This window comes from Lineus longissimus, chromosome 14 (assembly GCF_910592395.1).
Source record: "Lineus longissimus chromosome 14, tnLinLong1.2, whole genome shotgun sequence".
Taxonomy (NCBI): Eukaryota; Metazoa; Nemertea; class Pilidiophora; order Heteronemertea; family Lineidae; genus Lineus; species Lineus longissimus.
Genome location: NC_088321.1, coordinates 10,365,238 through 10,384,618, shown reverse-complemented (window position 1 = coordinate 10,384,618; position 19,381 = coordinate 10,365,238). Strand labels below are relative to the sequence as shown.

Sequence of the window (19,381 nt, the reverse complement as noted above, 5' to 3'; positions counted from 1 at the left end):
ATTCGAGAATTTTGGACTTCGGATTTCGAATTTCAGATGGGCCTCTGGGCTTTCGTAAATTTTAGTAAATCAAGTTGAAGCTTAAAATTGACTAAGGCAATTTAAAATGGAATAATGTTGTGTTCCTTTGCATTTCAGACACCAGTGTGTTCTTTCTTGATGGAACTGACAGGAATATAAGGTAACTGCGCCCGTGGATTCTCCATTATTTATAAACTCTCAGACTTTGGAAGCAAAACCACTGCATCTTTGTTCCCTTTTGGTCCAATATCCAATATTGTAACACTGCTCAACAGGGGCGTAAGCTTCCAGTCTAGTGCAATACGAAGTTACACAGCCATAGAAGACCTACATTTCTTCTTTTCATCGCCATTTCCGTCTAAAGTTCCAAGCCAGCAGAATCAGTCGGGTATCAATCGGTTGCTCCACTCTACTTGAGGCTGTTTATGTTTATACATTGGCTGTGGCTCCGTGTACAGACTTTGTGATTTATGGCATCGGAGATTCTCTACAGAAGTTAACGACTGTGTCTTTAAATGCAAAACTTTTCAAGACATTGGGTGATATGAATAAAGACTAGCAAATGCTTTTATCTAAATCTCCATGCACATTTACACTAGGCCTTCCTGTACAAAACCGGAGTAAAAGCATTTGCTAGTCTTTATTCATATCACCCATTGTAACGATTTCAAAATCCTCGATCCAGTGTGAAGTACGGTGCAAATTACGCCAAGTCAACTTATTTTGGTGAGGTTCTCTCATTTAATGAATGTGATCATGAGGTTGAGCTGAACATTGATCTTCAGAAGTACGATACCATTTCGTTTGCTCTCTACTTTCGGCGGCGTAACCATGACAGAGGAGGTAAAATGCTATTTTGGACTGCTGGAAAACACTTTGACATTTTTGTAAGAAGCGCCGATTCTATAGAGGTATCATGTAATAACCGACCTCATGAGACTTGGGCGCTAGTTACACAATCTGAAAAGGCAGTCAGGGTGCGTGTTTGGCATTTTCTTGTTGTAACGGTGGACATAATAAGAAATGTCCATAAAATTTTCATCGACGGGGTTAAACTGAATGCTAAGACGATACGAAAATATATCCTTATCATATCGGGTCGCTATTATTTTCTTGGTCGTCATTTACCATTTCCATCACCACCTTGCAGTCCACTTCAGTTTCTGGGATCCATGTCGAGCTTTATGATTTATCCATGCTTGTTGAATCAACGGGAGGTTCAAAGTATTTATGAGAGTGGTAAGTTTGAAGTTTTTCCAACCGTGAGTAATCCATTAAAATGCTTAAGTCCATAGTCGCCAACGTCTTCGGCGCTGGAACTCAAACACTTTTGCACAAAACAAGTTAAGTCAGTTCACTCTGCAGTAACTTTAGCTCGGCGTTAATATATTTATGTTCACTGAGCTTAACGGAAGAAGGTTTCGAGTTAGTGACTCAATTTTCACCTATTTGAACTATCACACCCAGTTTCTGTTTTCATTGATCAGGGCCCTGGTGTTTAACACAAGTTTAACCAACTATACGTGGCGTCAACTCTTCCAACACGTCTTAACGCCTGGCTAAAGTGAACGTGTTGGTGACTTCTGTTGGAAAACCACAGGCATGCCAGGCCCTAATTGATCATTTCGCAACCCAACAGTAATGTAAGTGTTCAGCTTTGTCCTTTAGTCCTCAGCATTGTAAACACTAGTATAGGATACCTTGGACAGGTCGTATTTTGTTACTGGACATTGCCCATCCATTCTTGGTACAACGCACAACAATAACCAGTATATAGAATTCGCATTAATACAAGAATGAAGATTTTCTGGCCGAAAATGACAAAAATCAATTCATTCCGCCGAATCAACTGTATAACGTTCTTATTTCGCTTTGTCATTCCAGTTAAATATGAGAGTAAGTACGGCACGCATTCTGAAAATGATTCTTAAAGGGATTTTATCCAAACATTCTGACTGCGAATGTTGTCTCTTAACAGACTTGGATTAATTTCAATTTTAATCAGAACACTCAGTCTAGCCCGAATGTAAAATCGAAAGTTAAGACAAGATTCTAATATCGCAAGATCTCAATTTAATGTCAGGTTCAGTCTTGTGTAATGTACACGTCAGCTGGCATATTAAAACTTTAACAAATAGCAGTAATCTTGCAAGAATCGTTTGACGAATGTACATGCGCATGGACCAAAAAGTGAATAAATCTATGGCTATGAATATTATAGGAATTTTTGTGTTGACCCTGCATGCGCAGTTTGGTGTATCGACCCTGAATCGTTTTGTTTGGTACAAGTATGAGAGCCTGAAAAAGCTGACAAAGTCATATTCCAATATTTAGTTTGAGTTGTTTCAGAGTTAGAGAAGTTGTTCCTTGCTGTCGAGTATGTCGGTATTGACGTCTCCTCACACACCACTCGGGTGGAGTGGTCAGTATGTCAGTTTGACATTTTGACATTCATTTTACCTCGATCTACCCGCCTGGGATTTTTGTGAGAAATGTTAACTATTAACCCTTGTCGTATAGAAAACTGACTGATGTTCATAAAGGAAGACGGGGACCCTGATTCCATTGACGAAATATCTTATAACAGAGGGCCTGTCCGTTCAAAGATTCAATGCAGCTTGTACTGTTATGACAAGAACACACGCAATGTGACCTGTAAAGCCTTTAGCTTTAATATCAACACAAACTGTTGTGAAATTTTACAAGATATGTAAAAAATCATTTCAGAAAAGCAAGGGATACAACGTTACAACTTTGTTCCATAGAGGAGGATTCGACTAATTGTGTTAAATTTTATTGGATTTTTCGTGAGAATAATTGAACACCAGGAGAATATTATGTTGATAGCAGCGTGCTTGTGCAATTTACAGATCATATTTACATGGTAGCTATTTTGAGATTTCTATATCGAGATTTAATGACAAAAGACTTGGACAACATTTATCGATTGCAACGAAGTTTAACAAATACGCGCAGATATCAAGTTTACGCATCTTGGCATTGTTCAAGTCATTTATTGATATCGTAGGTTTGCATCTATAAACCTGTGTTTTTTTCCGTATTGACATATGATCAGGGGTATGTCCAGTGGGCCCTCAAACACACACACTCTTGCACAGTGCATAGATGTTGTACGGGATGTTCTATAAACCAAATAGTGTATTGCTAACTTGCTAGGGAACAAAATGACGAACCCGAACATATACAAAAAGAACTTTGCAAAATCATTTGGATGAGGCAACACCCGAGTTTATTGGGAAGGATGACCAGATTTATGTGTAAATATAAATATGTCTTTGCAAAATCCGATCTCCAGTTCGGTTTCAAATCCAATTTGGGGGATTTGGATTTGCATTTTCTGTTGTGAATGTTATGTTGAGGCCTGTTGATTGATTATGGGGCGGAACCCATGCTTAGTAGTGCATGGCCAAACAGTTAGCACAGCATTACTGTGCTCACATGGCTTAGAGGAGACAATACAGTATATACACGAAAATGAACAGGCGACTAGAACGGAAATCGACGTACATTGAACCATAACTACCATTCAAATCACAGATTGGTTCTCATTTTTCAGAGTGCAACTTGATCATCTAGTTGACAATTCAGGTAGAAATAACATTATTTTTCCAAAGCAAAAATCGTTAATGGTGTACCGTTGTCCACTGTGACACTGTAAAAGAGACTATACAAAGGATGTTGTCTACCGCTATAATCTTAGATATAAAGGTTTCCAGCGTTTGAAAAAAAATTATGATTTTTCGCCGGGAAGCCGACACGAATCGTGCCCCAGCCCGGGCAGGGCGTGATGTTGAGCCGTGAGTCAGATGCCCCGGACTCTACCGCGCCTCGCGCATCACCTCGGGCGGGCGGTCCCTACAAGAGCATGAAGACGCAGGAAAGACCGGAAGGTGACTCGGTCAGAGAGCCGAGGCCAAGACAGGGCAGGGCAGTTAGACAATAAGCCACGCATGCATGTGTGAGACGGTATAGGCTAGCCTATACAGGTAACGCCGAGCAAAGCACAAAGCAATGTATAAAATTAGAATAAACAGCTTAAATCTGATTAAGGACTTGTAAAATAAAATATTTAAAAATAGTGATTGGCTTTGACATACACTGGCTGCAAGCGAAGCTTAGCTCAAATGTATTAGTAATTTTGTCTTAACCAAACATGGACTGGTGCAGGAGAGTGTGAGAAGCAAGGATTTAAGGCAGAACATAAGACATTCAAAATAGTGTACATATTGGAAATTGATAGATTTTGAAACTTGTTATCTTTTTGCTTCCAACTCAATCAATACGAACAATGGTTTCATTGATACGACCATGCGTGAATACAGTTAATGAGTTTTGAACTATTTCACTGCGTGTTTTATCCGTGTTCAAGAATGCTCTTTCTCTCGTGCTCCATCCTCGTTTGCAAGTGTCACATCAACTCTGGTACTACTGGTCATGGCCACCTTAGCTATTTCGTCGATACCGCCGGATTAACCGAGGGTGCAAATTCGACCGGCGGCCCTCTTACTGTTGTGACAGGGGAGTAGATCTGTAAGTATGGAGGCACCTTCTTCTGCGCTGCTCCAAAATAATGGGTTACCAGCCTTAGGCGAAATACTGGAAAGTGGCAGGATCTTGGCCTTCGGGAAAAAGATTGGAACTACCTACCTTGATCACGACTTGAATTATACCATCGATTCGATAATAAATGATCATTATATTCGTCAAACGTTTTGTTTGAAGAGGCAATTTCTCAGTGGTGGCATGACGAATGTTCGTGCAAGAGATATCAATGTGTTGCTAGCGATGTCTAGTTGTGTCTATTAAAATGATAAGTGAACATTTGCGTCGCAGCAGTGTACTAACAATGCTCACATACATGCCTAAATCAAAGGGGTAATGAAATTTACCTTTGCTGGGCGGAATAAGTCAATGCGGTATATTATGTACAATGATGTACACAAATTGAAAGTGTATATTGTGATTAAGGCTAATATATAACTTCGACACCATGCAGGTACATAACTACACAATGTATCCGTTATACCCTTTGTGTAGTGTGTACAAGTGGAGTGTCAGCCTTGGTAGTCTGGCAGTAGTTGTCTGTGAGGTCGTTTATGGACGTTTTTCATTCTCAGGCTGTTTTAACGATAAAAATTACAGCACTAAATATTTGCTATCGTTATGTTTTGAAGAATGAAGTGTTTTTCTTTACGACTAACAGCTGTCCTCTTACGGCAAGTGTATGCATGCCTTTTCAGCTGCAATCACTACCAGACTACTAGAAACATTGCCTATTTTACCCAAAGCAAGATTGTTGAAACAGATGTTCACTAAATCTCATGCCCAGAAAACGCAATAGCGAGATCTTTTTATAAGCGTTGCGTGATAGGTTTTCTTTATGAAAATTGTAAATGCGCATTACAAAGAGCATCCATCAGACACCATATTGCAACACCGTTGCGACATGCGCGTGCATAGGCAGATGTCCTCGAAGTTCTGATCAAATTCATATGATTATCTCTAAGTCAAGATTGAAAAACAATCTTTCAAGAATCGAGTAACGAATGTACATTGAAAATTCGAAGAATACAGCACAGATACAGCTATACTTGATAACTCTGTAACATTCGTTCGAACTTTTGAACCAGGAAGAAAAAAACCCATTGTATTGGGATTGGTATTGTATTGTTACCCCACTCCGATCCAGTGTGAGTTAGGCTTTCAGTTCGACGATGCGCCACCTACTTACCGGTATATTACTCCTTCAATCCATCGCCTGTAGAAGTACTGGAGACAACTGTATCAACCACAGAGGTGAGTTGTTTGGAATTATTCAGGTCCCCGTTAATGAAATCAATTTGGCTCAGTCATTCCAGGCCGCACAAATTAGGTGATGATATCATTCTAAATCCTATATCGGATAGTACGAAGAATGCAATGCTTAAAACAATTATACGTTTGCCGTATTAACAAAGTGCGTTAGGGTTGCTTCCCTGTCTCAAATCATTTCAGAGGTTGGAGCAAAGCGTTTGGCCAGCAGGTGCCCACCGCCAAATGATTGTGTCATTGGCCGGTGGTTGGCGTTCTAAGATTCGCATTGGACACATCACCCCTTTCAAGAAAACTGATGGTACAGTTGTAGTTATAATTCATTTGAAAGCACAGCAATCAACTTTTCACATGCAATATATCATATTGCTTGAGTGGAGTTCCTGAGCGCCTCAGGAAGGACCGGCCAATGAGTGAAACACTCACATGCTGGGTATGCACTCGTTCACGAGCCACGACAGTCTTAAGCGCCCAAAAGGGCTAGTCCAGTCTATTAAAATTTCAACATGAGCATTCATATCCCACCCCTTTTATGGCTGCGAAAGGCATACTTGTTTAGGCTCTACCCAGTAGTAGAACTCGGGTATTGTCTGGCTTGGGATCTTATTGGTGAGTGGATCCAATACACACTGTTTATTTTAATAATACCAATGGCAGCAGCTTGGATCGCAATTTCAAGATATTGGTGCTTGTGGGAGCCATGGGGTCTGCCTCAAACGCGCACCAAAGAATGAACAACAAGTCCAGGTTCTATTGATACGGTTTACTGAAAAAAGTAGAAAAACAAATAAGTGACAATTCAGAAAGTAAACAAAGGAAGAAACACATTCAAGCAATGACAACAACAACGATGACCTCAATAACTGTCCCCTGGCCCAGTGCCAAAGTTAAATACACACCACGTAATTACCATTTATAATTGAAAGAACCAATACTGGAGCCCAATGCTCATAGAGACACAGAGTTACCTATATTACATAACAATTGGCCCAATGCCAACAACTGTACTCAAACTAACACAACAGGTTCCCCAAAGATTGCATAATCACGTGACCCACATACAACCCAAACATGATTTAAACGGACTAGAACAGGTGTAAAACAAAGGTCTTGTAACATAAATAGGAAGAACTACTTCAATACACCCCCCACACACATGACACAGTACATCAATGCATGTAAAGCACATAGAAAACAATATAACTTACAGAATGTTTAACGACCTAGAGCCTGACCATGACTCCACAGAACACAAAACTAACGAACTGGGCCACTTTGGCCAAAGATGTTTGAGATATCAGTAAATTACAAAAAGATAGGGAAAACCACATTGGCCCTATCCACCATCTTGGAAATAACCACCCTTTTTAGAAGTAGGGAAGACCCAAATAACTTACATAACTTAAAAGTTTAAGGCGGCAAATTTGAAACATGTAAACATTGAAAAATGGCCTTCACACGCCCCGCCCCTAATTGACTAAGTACCCTAAACACGACTCAATTACAATACAACAACAAAATAGAAGGCCAGCACACAAAATTACAAGTCAAAGACAAAAAACGATGATATAACGCAAACGAAACGCGAGCTAATCCAGTTCAATGTCAATAATAATCCAGCGTTAGTGCCAAGAAGCTAAACTCTCCAGCATCTGACACAACAAAAGTTCAACACCACAAAAACTGTCCATTACTGGCAGTAGCAAAGTGTTCATCAATGTTTCCTCAACATTGAAGAAGCGCACGATTCACAACAACGTGTATGTTGTAGTGACCTAGTCTCTCGGTGGACAGTCCATCTCCAACAGAAGGCACAGCTTGTGCACTGGCCGCTCCAGAATCGATCGAGTTGCTGTCTGCAACTTTACTCGTCTGACGTATCCTCTCTTGTCCGGGTAAGTCTCCACCACCTTGGCTAACTGCCAGGCTCCTCTTGGAAAATTCTGATCAACAATCAAACAAATGTCACCGGGAACAATGTTCCTCCTGGGAGCAGGCCTGGGAGATATCCCTGAAGCCATCTTTTCCAAAACAAGTCCACAAGAAACTGCACTTGTCTCCATCTGCGCCTAGCGTATACGTCGTCTCTATCAAATGTTTCCACCGGCATGAACGGTTGCTTCTTGAGCAGCAACAGGTGATTTGGAGTAAGAACGTCCAAATCGTTGGGGTCGTCAGATGCTCCAGTGAGTGGTCTATCGTTAACCACAGCCTCGACCTCACAAAGCAACGTGCACAGGCCCTCGTCGTTCAAGCGCTGCTCCTTCAACACGACTTTCAGTTTCCTCTTTACGGTTGGAAATTGACGTTCCCAAACACCCCCTTGGTGTGGAGCGGAAGGGGTGCTGAACTCCCAATCAATGCCTCGCTTGGCCAACATCTGCTGGATCCTCTCTTGATCGATACTGCGAAACGCTAACTTGGCATTTGGCACTTGGCAAGGTAAGCCGGAATTGTAGGATATAAGAAATGACCAGTTTTACCTTTAATGCATGTTTAAACGTATTTTGTAAATATATTACCCGGATCCAATGCACCGGTCCCAGACCATAGCTTGGAGTCAACGTTTGGATTCCGACGCTGTATTGCATGTACATATTTAACACAGACGGCTAGTATATATAAACTGATATCCGAACAATATGCGTTGTTTCTCTCTTGTTTCTCTTAAGTCGGCCGCGTCGCAACGGCAACAGCGCAACATTTTTGGTGTCAGAAGTGGGATGTTTATATTGTTGTTGAAGGCGCTTCAGTGAATTATTTCTCAATGCATTTTTCTCTTCACCGTAAACATCCTGTGATCGAACGTGTCTTATAATAGCATGGCAAGAGGCCGTAGAAACAACAAATTAACCACGCAAAATTGTGACGATTCAGATTTGAATATGCCGAATAGTAAACAATTACAAAACATTGCGGGTGATCAAGAACCCACAGATTTAGAATTATTGAAAGAGTTTGATTCTGACCTTGGTCAGCGGTGCTCCTAGAGGGGTTTCCCTTGAAACTAGAAAAATCCCTCCTCATTGCTGACATTGAAGACGAAATACTTTTAGGCGCAGACATATTATAGCAAGGCTCGGCCGGCCCCGCCGATCTTCTTTTAAGTGAAAACAAACTCATTACTCTTGGTGATTTCGTCATTCCTTTGGAACAAATAGGGGTTCCACTTGGTACACGAAGATTGTTCTCTGCGGACCACTTTGTTGTTCTAGGGGTGAGCGAAGTTATTATAGATGCGTTTGTTGAAGGGAGTAGGGAGTCAAAAGATGACTCAAACTTTAGTTCTGCACTCTTGGTAGAGACATGCCCCTTCTTTTCAGAAAGGACTGGGCTTGTAACTGCCAAGTGTGTGGTGAACAGTGTAGATAATGTTACGGTGAGACTAAGAATCATTAATCCTTTTATGGAAGACAAATCAATTAAGCAAGATATGACTGTAGGAGAAGCTGAAGAAATTAGGGAAATCCTCCGCACTGTGCTGCAGGAAGAAAACCCAGAATAGTTGACAATTTTGATTATGCCCGAAGATTAGTGGTTCAGGGAAAACCCCTTCAACGTTCTGACCGGGCTTGTACTGTCTCACAATCTTCCGGAGCAATTCAGGAGCTTAAGCAAGTTTCACCACACTTAGTAGGCCTATTTGAGGACGCTGTTAGAGGGCGCAATCGCAGAGAAAGGGCAAAAGTAGCCAAATTATTGCACGAATATCAGGACATCTTTTTAAAAAAAATGATGATGACCTAGGCCTAACCCACTTTGTAGAACATTGCATAGAAACAGGTGATAGCAGGCCTAAGAAGCACCCTCCACGTAGGGCTGCACTAGCTTTTGAGGAAGAAGAGAAAAAGTGCATCGATAAAATGAGATATCAAGGGATAGCCAGGCCGTCAACATCACCATGGGCTAGTCCATTGGTTCTTGTTCGTAAGAAAGATGGGTCGACGAGAACTTGTGTTGATTTTCGTTACGTCAATTCTGTCACAGGTAAAGACTCATTTCCTCTGCCATCAGCACAGAGTTGTTTCGACTCGTTGGCGGGATCTGGGGTATTCTCTACTATCGACGTCACCAGCGCGTATAACCAGGTCCCCGTTAGGAAATCAGACATATCTAAGACAGCTTTCTGTTTAAAGTATGGTCTTTTTGAGTATACCGTGATGCCGTTTGGTTTATCGAATGCCCCGGCAACCTTCCAGACATTGATGGAGTGCGTGCTTAACGGCCTCCAGTGGACGACCTGCGTTATATATCTTGATGACGTCATAATCCATGCACCAGATTTTGACACACACTTAGAGAGACTAGAAGAAGTCTTTCAGAGAATTAGGGTTTCGGGTCTAAAGTTAAAACCTAGGAAGTGCTGTCTGATCAAGGATAAAGTAAATTTTCTTGGCCACATAGTTAATGCTGAAGGTTTACAACCAAACCCGGACAACGTAGCTAAGTTAGCAAATTGGCCTTGCATGGAAGTTACTACCGTAGGTTCATCAAGAATTACTCTGAGACAGTACAACCTCTTGTAGCATTGACAAAGAAAAATGTTCATTTCCAATGGACAGAAGAATGTACACAGGCTTTTGAACACTTGAAAACTGTCCGAACCAGCCCGCCAGTAATGGCGTACCTTATGCCTAACGGTGAATTTGTACTGGATACGGATGCCAGTGGTTCCACCATAGGGGCAGTGTTGTCACAGGTACAAGACGGGGAAGAACGGGTAATCGCTTATGGAAGTAGAACAATGAACAAAGCTGAACAAAATTACTGTTGCCAGAAGCTCTCGGTGGGTAGTAAAGTATTTTGTTGAATACTACAAGGTGTATCTCTTGGGTCGCCATTTCCTGGTGCGAACGGACCATCAGGCTCTGAGGTATCTGTTTAGCATGAAAGAACCCAAAGCTATAATTGCCAGATGGATAGAGATTCTATCACAGTACGATTTTTCTATCGAGTGTCGTAAGGGTAGCAAACATCAAAATGCCGACAGTCTCAGCAGGTGTCAATGTCCTGATGTTGAGAACACCCTGAGCTGTGGTCCTTGTAAGAAATGTGAAAAAAGAGCCATAGATATGCAAAGCTCTTGGTATGAGCCACAACAGGTCTTGAGACGGATGTCCACTGGGCAAGGGGCTTCCAACTTCTTTGTCTCCTGGGCACTTCCGTACGACTTTTCTAGACTACGAAACATGCAGAAGAAGGACATAGACATTGCTCCCGTCTTGCAGTGGGTTGAGGAGGGAAAGCGTCATTTTGGAAACATGGTCTGCTCCTCTAGTCCAGCCACCAGGCCCTATTGGAATCTGTGGACAGCACTTGTTATCCAGAATGGAGCGTTATTCCGAAAGTTTTGGAAGAAGGACAATCCCGAGCCATATCTGCAGTTGATTGTTCCCAGATCAATGCGGACAGAGGTTCTCCACCAGAGCAACGATGTACTCTTGTCGGGACACCTTTGGAGGAAGAAAACAACAAAGAAGGTTTTGCGTAGTTTTTATTGGTTTGGGTTGAGCGATGATGTTAACTCTTGGATCATGCGATGTAATACATGTTCCAGTGTTAAACCTTCGAGCAAGAAACCTAAAGCACCCCTTGGGACTATGACAGTGGGTGCCCCTCTTGATCGCTTGTCAACAGACATTTTGGGTCCCCTCCCTGAAACAGAGAGAGGAAATAAATATGTACTAGTTGTTAGTGATCACTTTACAAAGTGGACTGAAGTCTTTGCGGTACCAAATCAAACAGCAGAAACCTGTGCTCGAGTAATACTCAATGAGGTTATTGCTAGATTAGGGTGCCCCCTGGATCTGCATAGTGACCAGGGTCGCAGCTATGAAAGCAATCTCTTCAAAGAACTTTTTCGTTGACTAGAAATAAGAAAGACCAGAACTTCTCCTGGGCACCCGATCTGTAATGGACAAACTGAAAGATTTAACAGTACACTCATTCGAATGATTGAAACATATCTGAGGGGACAGCAGAGAGACTTGGACCTTAATTAGGGATGCTTAGCTGCGGCCTATCGGGCCACCCCACATGAAGCCACCGGTATGACCCCTAACTTGCTAATGCTTGGCAGAGAGGTGCGCTTACCGGTTGAAGTCATGTTCGGCACTGGCAAGCACCCACTTAATGAAGAATTTAGTAGTTATGGGGATTATGTAACCCATCTTAGAGACTGTCTTCAGAAGGCTCATCAGGTAAACCGTGACCATCTCCAGACAGAAACAGTGTTATGACGCCAAATCATCTCTAGTGAAATATCAAAAGGGTGATCTAGTTTGGATTCTATCTGACTTGACACAACTTCATATAGCTCCAAAACTAAGATACACCTACGAGAGCCCTTAGGGAAGCTCAGTGGACTTCAGGGTTCAACTAAATTCTGAAGGGAAACAGAAGGTTGTCCACCACAATAGATTCAAACGGTACCAAGGAGATAAGGTTTTATCATGGGCGAAAACTGCCCTTAGAAAACGTAAACTTTAATTTTGACCAAGATGACGATCCATGCAGATGGGGGTTGAGATTCATCACCCACTTACTGCCTGGAATTTCATACTTGTAACTAAGGATCTTTGTTTTTCTGGGTCGTTACAGATGTCTCACCAATGCCTGTACTGCCTGAAGATATACGTTAATAGAGCCGACGTGATAAACCACATCGTTAGATTTCACCTTTCACCATCAGAAATTCCTTTTCAATGCACGATGTGTACGAATAATATTGTTAAATTAAAATCAAAATGGGCTGCTGAAACTCACCTGCGTAGGGTGCACAAGCTACCGGCATCAGCTGTGCCACTGTACATGTCAGGAAGCCATGTTGATTGGTCAAGGGACGCGGAGACCAGTATGGTTGGAGAGCTGACGGAGGTACCAATACCAGATAATCATAACAACTTCCCTGCTGCTGATGACCTGCCAGAGGACGACGCAGTATTCATTGGCGAGCCAAGCGTGAATGAACCAAAGGCAAAAAGGGCCAAGGTGATGGTTGAGGTAGCCAACGACGTGGATGATGAATCCATAGATTTGGGTTATGTCCATGATGAAACCGACCATGTCACATGCGCCGTACCAATACCAACAGCCGGTCCAGTTTGGCCAATCCCAGCTAAAGCAACGGTAGATGATGTGAGTAAATCTCTGCTGAGTAGAAACCATCAGGCGATCCTGTGTGAGTTGACGTGTACGGGAAGTAGAGACCGCCCCGCCCGTAGGGGTTCTTGCTCTCACCAGCCACCGATAGAAGATGACTGGGGAGCAATTCGTGGAGCTGTACGACGAGTGCAACAAAGAATAGAGATGTAACAGGTTTATTTGCAGAAGGGAGTCCCCGGTTGATACAAAATTTGTAGTGGTTCAGCTGGAGCCTTTCCGACGAGGCGTTCCCCCGACGGCAGCTAATTCCAAAACTGTCGATATCAAATCACATTGCGAACACCTGACGGTATCACGGCCATAGTCCATAGGCCTAGTTTCATAAACAACCTTGATTATTATATAACAGATATAGGCCTAGTCCTGATATCTAACCTTATACCGTCAGCTGTGCATTTATCTATCATATGTTTATTGTGTATACTAGAGACATTCTAGTACAGACGAACGCTATCAACTCCGCCACGAAGGAAACACTGCGTTTACGGCGGCAGTCGTCGAAGCCTTAGGGACAATGTCCTTTATGAAAGCAAAGATCATCTGCAACACCACGGCCATTGAGAATCTTACATCGGCGATGAATTCCAGAACGAAGGAATGGAGGAAATGGAGAAAGTCCGGTCGTCCAGCCCCCACAAAATTGATGTCGGAGAAGGACGAATTTTAAATGATTTGGTCATCTTACGCCGTTCGTTAACATTTTTGAATTTTAATACTTGTACTTTCAATTGCGTAAATACAGTGAATATAATTTTCAGCATTGCCTATACAAATACTATGAGTACTAATTCTCAACTAATTCGTATTCATAATAACTGCACTACGGCATTGTGTATTAGTGCATTTCTATTCAACTGGACCCAAGTAGATTACGAACGGTGTACCCCTAGTTTGATACAGTTACGGTATCATAGTAGTCATACATGTATGCAAGCAGAGCGTCCAGTAATTAAAAAAACCTAGATTTATTCGAAAAACCTGTTTTTTACCTAATAAACTCAGTTTATTTGGAAAAAAAATATAGTTTGTTTTTTTATAAAACAACCTCGTTTTTTTCCTTAAAAAACGAGTTTCTTTAATAAAACCAAGTTTTTTACCTAATAAACCTTGTTTCTATCCACAAATGTCAAGCTTAACAAATAAACTTGGTTTTATTCCCTAAAATATAAGTTTTTCATCCAGTGGTAATAAACTTAGTTTTATAGAAAAGAATCTTGGTCAATTTATAATAATTCGGTTAATAACCGTAGTTGTGCGTTTAACCGCGATTCCAGTCACTTTTATTTATTCCGTGTGACTGATATTTAATCTGGTTTCCATGCAATAAGTTGTCCTTATTAGTTTTTGGGACCTCGTAAGCCTGTTCGTCTGCAACCGTAGTTACTAGGGGGCGTTTCTTCTTTGTTGAGCACGTGGATTTTGTGGGGTTGACAAATTGCGACACTGGATTGGGTTTGGCGTAGCGATATCTTGTGTGGCGCGAAATATAAAACCTGAAACACACAACGCTTCGGGGCGACTCTCAAGAATAATCCGAAGCAAGAACATCGGCCGAATTCTATTTCTTTCATTTATCTTCGCCATTTTAATCCAAAAACGCAAGTAAACGCATCTCCATCGAGCGGCAAGGTAAGCCGGAATTGTAGGATATAAGAAATGACCAGTTTTACCTTTAATGCATGTTTAAACGTGTTTTGTAAATATATTACCCGGATCCAATGCACCGGTCCCAGACCATAGCTGGGAGTCAACGCTTGGATTCCGACGCTGTATTGCATGTACATATTTAACATAGACGGCTAGTATATATAAACTGATATCCGAACAATATGCGTTGTTTCTCTCTTGTTTCTCTTAAGTCGGCCGCGTCGCAACGGTAATAGCGCAACACAAGTAACACAGGCTGCGATCACCTTTCTAGTGGCGGAGTTGGCGTTAAAGATCCAATACCTCTGCCTAAGCTTAGCGATCATATGGTTTCTACCACTATGCATCAAGTTCCTATGGATATCCTCGAGTATCAATCGAGAAACGAGACTGTTCTTTGGTAGGATCACTGGATACTTTGCTTTCCCTGGCATAGCTGCATTGCTCAACCGTCCTCCAACCTTTACGACACCATCCTCCATGACTGGATTGAGCTGATACAGCGTACTGGAATCTTCACTCGAGTACCTGGTTCACCACTAAGACATTTGACCTCGTTGGCAAATGCGTCACGCTGGGAGAACACCAGAATGGCTTTCTCCGCTCTCCTAAAGTCCTCAACGGTAAGCGGCCCACAACGCACACCATCTCCTTCACCATCAATGGCCAGCTTACGTAGTTGACTGCGACTGCGACTCTTAGTATATGTGCAACTCTTCGTTTCAGCCTATACCAAGACGAGTAGTAACCAATCAGTTTATCGACAGTCTCAGAACCCGTTTCCTCTGTCGCAACTGGCTTACCCACACGTACTGCAGCGCTCTTGATCTCAATGTCGTCATTGCTTGCTCCGACAAGGTTAGCTATGACACTGGGGTAAGTCGGCCACTCCTCCATCGGCTTCCAGAGGAACTCCGGACCATTAGACCAAGTAATACAGTTCAAGAAGTCCTCTGCCCACAGACCTCGCGAGGCATGGTCTGCTGTGTTACTCTTGGTGTCTATGTAACACCACTGCGAAGCATCGGATCCGTCATGGATAATCGCCAGTCGATTGGCTACAAATGTCTTGAACCGGGTTCCTCGGTTCCTGATGTACTTTATGACAGAAGTACTGTCCGTAAAGAAGATCGACCGGTCTACTGTCAGATCTATCTCCTTCCTAAGCATCCTATCCACGCGAACGGCGACAGTGGCGGCTGCTAACTCCATCCTAGGCATCGTTATCTGATTGAGCGGCGCAACACGATACTTGATGAGCAGCAAGCAGCAGTGAATCCTTCCGTCGCCATTCACCAACCTGAGGTACGACATCACCCCGTATCCAACCTCGCTACTGTCGCTAAAGTGGACCAACTGGGAAGAGACAATGTTGTCAAAGTCTTTCGGCTTGACACATCTATCTGTCTTGAAGTTCAAGACTTTCGGTAGATCAGACAACCATCTCTGCCACTTAGACAAGTGCTCCTCGGGAATGTCGTCATCCCATCCTATCTTGAGACGACACAAGTCCTGCAAAATCAGCTTGGCTTTCAGAATGAACGGTGAAAGGAAGCCGATTGGATCAAACACGGAGCTTGTCACCGATAAGATGCCGCGACGTGTTGGTGTCTTATCCTTGTCTACAGTCTAGAAGCCGAACCTATCCGTCTCCGGGTCCCACTGGGGATAGCACTCTCATCACTGGGCTGGTTCCGTAGACAGTAATCGACGTACATGTGCTTCAGCAGCGTGTCCGTGACATCCTTCTCATACAGGTCCTGATTTTCCAAAGCGGTTTGTCTGAGGGCGTAGTTGGCACAGCTAGGCGACGATGATGCTCCAAACAGATGGACCATCATCTGGTACTCAACGTGTTGGCCGGAGGTGTCTCCATCTTTCCAGTACAGGAACCTCAAGAAGCTGGCTTGATCAGGTGGAACACGGACCTGATAAAACATAGACTCGACATCACTCATGACTGCAACGCTGTCCTGCCTAAACCTCAACAGGGTGCCGATGAGAGTGTTGGTGAGGTTCGGACCCTGTAGCAGTTGATCGTTGAGAGACGTCCCTCCAAACCTCGCAGCACAATCAATGACAACCCGAAGCTTCTTCTTTTTTGGATGGTACACCCCGTGGTGAGGCAGGTACCACGTTTTACCATCACGTTGGTTCAACTGCTCCACCGGCACTTCTCGAGCATAGCCCTTAGGCAGTACATTGTTCATAAAGGCTTTGTACTCCTCACAGAACTCATCATTCCTGGCGAACTTCTTAGCCAGAGTCGCAGCACGCTGCTCCGCTTGTGATCTGTTATTCGGCTGACAACAGAATCACTCTTGAAGGGAAGACCAAGGACGTAATGACCATCCTCCATACGTTTAGAGCTCTCAACTAACTCCAAGAACCTCTGATCATCACGCGATAACTCCTTCTCATCATCTGCCAGTTGCTCACTGAAGTCCTGATTGAAGTACTGATGAAGCTGCTCCTCCAGGTTGCTCACTTTCTTGATGGAGACGTGAAAGTTGCTGAGCTCATCTGAGGGCTTGCCGGGTTTTACTGGGCCATTCACTGACCAGCCTAACAGAGTTCTAATAGCGTAAGGACCATTCTCCTGGCTAAGAATGATCTCGTAAGGCTCCATAGCCTTCGGTGCGTTCGAGCCAATCAACAAATAGATGTCAGCATCTATCTCAGGAATGCTTACTCTGCTGAGATAATGCCATTGGTCAATGTCCTCCTGCTTGGGAATGTCATCTTTCGAGGCGGGTAACTTAGGCTGCGTGTACATCTCAGGGAGTTCCGTGAAAACACCAGTATTGAGGCCCCTAACTTCAAGTCCTTTCAACAAGTAACTGGTTGTCGGCTTTGACTGATCCGACATGGTTGACAGGTTAATCTTCACCTTCGATCCCCTCAGATTAAGACGTTTCATCAGCCTCTCAGTGCAGAATGAAGCTGTACTGCCAGTGTCAAGAAACGCGTAAGTCCTGACCTCCTTACTGCTGCTGATCGTCTTCATTGTCTCAGGAACTATAAACATAGCGCAATCTGACATAGCTGTAGAAGTAGAACTGTTCTTGATGTCCGCTGGCTTAGCATCCGCGCTCGCAGCCCTATGTAACACGGTTGGATGGGACCCTGAACATAACTCGCACTCGAGTCTCTTTACGCAGGTTTTACTGACATGTCCATCACTGGCCAGAGTCAAACAACCGAAACAAAGGTTATGGGACTGCAGAAACTTGATCCTCTCAGAGTTTGGCTTCTAACGTAGGCGTCTGCAGACTTCCAAGGTGTGGTTGCCCTGGCAGAACAAACACGACTTATCGGAGGCGGTGGATTGGCTCTCTGGCTTGGCAGCAATCTTACTCGAACTGGAACTTGAACTTGACCCGGCACTGACGCTTCCGATCGTGGCAAAGCTTTCCTTGGACTTGGGGTTTGAACGCTTCTTGAAGTTCGATTTCGATTTCTCAACGTCTTTCTCCACGATACAGCCGAAGACGGGCTCATTCAGCAAGCGCGACTGCTTGTCAATGAACTTCACGAAGTCCTCCAACGATTACACTCAGAGTCAGTTATGTCCAATGCTCGAGCTCTCCATCCTGACCGCATCTTGAAGGGTAGCTTGGACTGCAGTTCCCGTAGGTTCTTCGGAAGATCTAGCTCCTGCATGTAATCGATGTCCTTCATGGTATTGAGGCAGCCAAGAAGGAATAGCGCAAAAAACTTCTTGGTGCCTGCCGCGTCCTCTGCTTTGATGTTGGGCCATCCCATTGCTTTCTCAACATACGCCGTTGAGATCCGATACTCGTCTCCAAAGTTTTTCTCCAGAAGCTCCATGGCCCAACCAAAGCCTCGAGCTGGGTTCATGTCTATACAGCTCCTCACGAGCTCCTGAGGCTCACCCGTGGTGTACTGCTCAGGTAGTATATGTGATCCTTCGGGTTCTCCGTCTTGTCGATGACACCGTGCTCAAAGGCCCGAACGAAAAGCCTGAATTTCATCGGATCGCCAGAGAACACAGGGATGTTGCGAGCTGGCAGTGTGGTTCTCAGGTTTTGCCTCACCAGAGCTTTCGTGATCGTATTTTGTTTCTTCATGATGTGCTGAAACACTTCCATGGCCTCAGCTATGCCCTGAGCCCCATCCCACTTGATGGACTCCTCATCTTCAGGCTCGTTCTCATCGTCACCCTGGGCACGCTGTGACGGCCTCTTAGCCTCGTCGAAAAGCTCCTTGGCTTGCTTCCTTACTGATGACTTGCGAGCAGACTTCATTGCCTGCAGCTGATTCTCGATCGCCTTTTGCGAAGGCTTTCGATCCCGAGAGCCCCGACGAACGGGCTTATCCAAATCGGCCATAGCCAGTATTCTATACCGTAGTAGTAACCGTAAATCGAAACTGCCGAAACCTTGACCTTGACGATTCCAACGTGTCTCTCCTTAGACCTGGCTGATGTCCTCAAGCGGCAGCGTGGTTGTCCTCAAGCGTCAGCGTCGTAAATCTTAAACGATGTGGGAGCCATGGGGTCTGCCTCAAACGCGCACCAAAGAATGAACAACAAGTCCAGGTTCTATTGATACGGTTTACTGAAAAAAGTAGAAAAACAAATAAGTGACGATACAGAAAGTAAACAAAGGAAGAAACACATTCAAGCAAAGACAACAACAACGATGACCTCAATAACTGTCCCCTGGCCCAATGCCAAAGTTGAATACACACCACG

General features: G+C 43.6%; 1 protein-coding gene across 1 annotated transcript; it reads right to left on the bottom strand.

Moving 5' to 3' along the window:
• Nucleotides 1–15,180: 15,180 nt before the first annotated feature.
• LOC135498666 (uncharacterized) lies at nt 15,181–16,874 on the bottom strand. Its single transcript, XM_064789050.1, has 2 exons — nt 16,307–16,874; nt 15,181–16,193 (listed from the first exon to the last, which is right to left on the bottom strand). The coding sequence occupies exons 1-2, from the start codon at nt 16,872–16,874 to the stop codon at nt 15,181–15,183; spliced, it is 1,581 nt and encodes a 526-aa protein (XP_064645120.1).
• Between the last annotated feature and the right edge of the window lie 2,507 nt (nt 16,875–19,381).

What these genes read in the sequence shown, in the direction of transcription:
- LOC135498666 (XM_064789050.1), bottom strand. Translation starts at nt 16,874, where the DNA reads ATGAACAATGTACTGCCTAAGGGCTATGCTCGAGAAGTGCCGGTGGAG. An exon ending in TGGGACCCGGAGACGGATAG is followed by an intron (nt 16,194 to 16,306) that starts GTTCGGCTTCTA and finishes TCATTCTGAAAG; the next exon opens with CCAAGCTGATTTTGCAGGAC.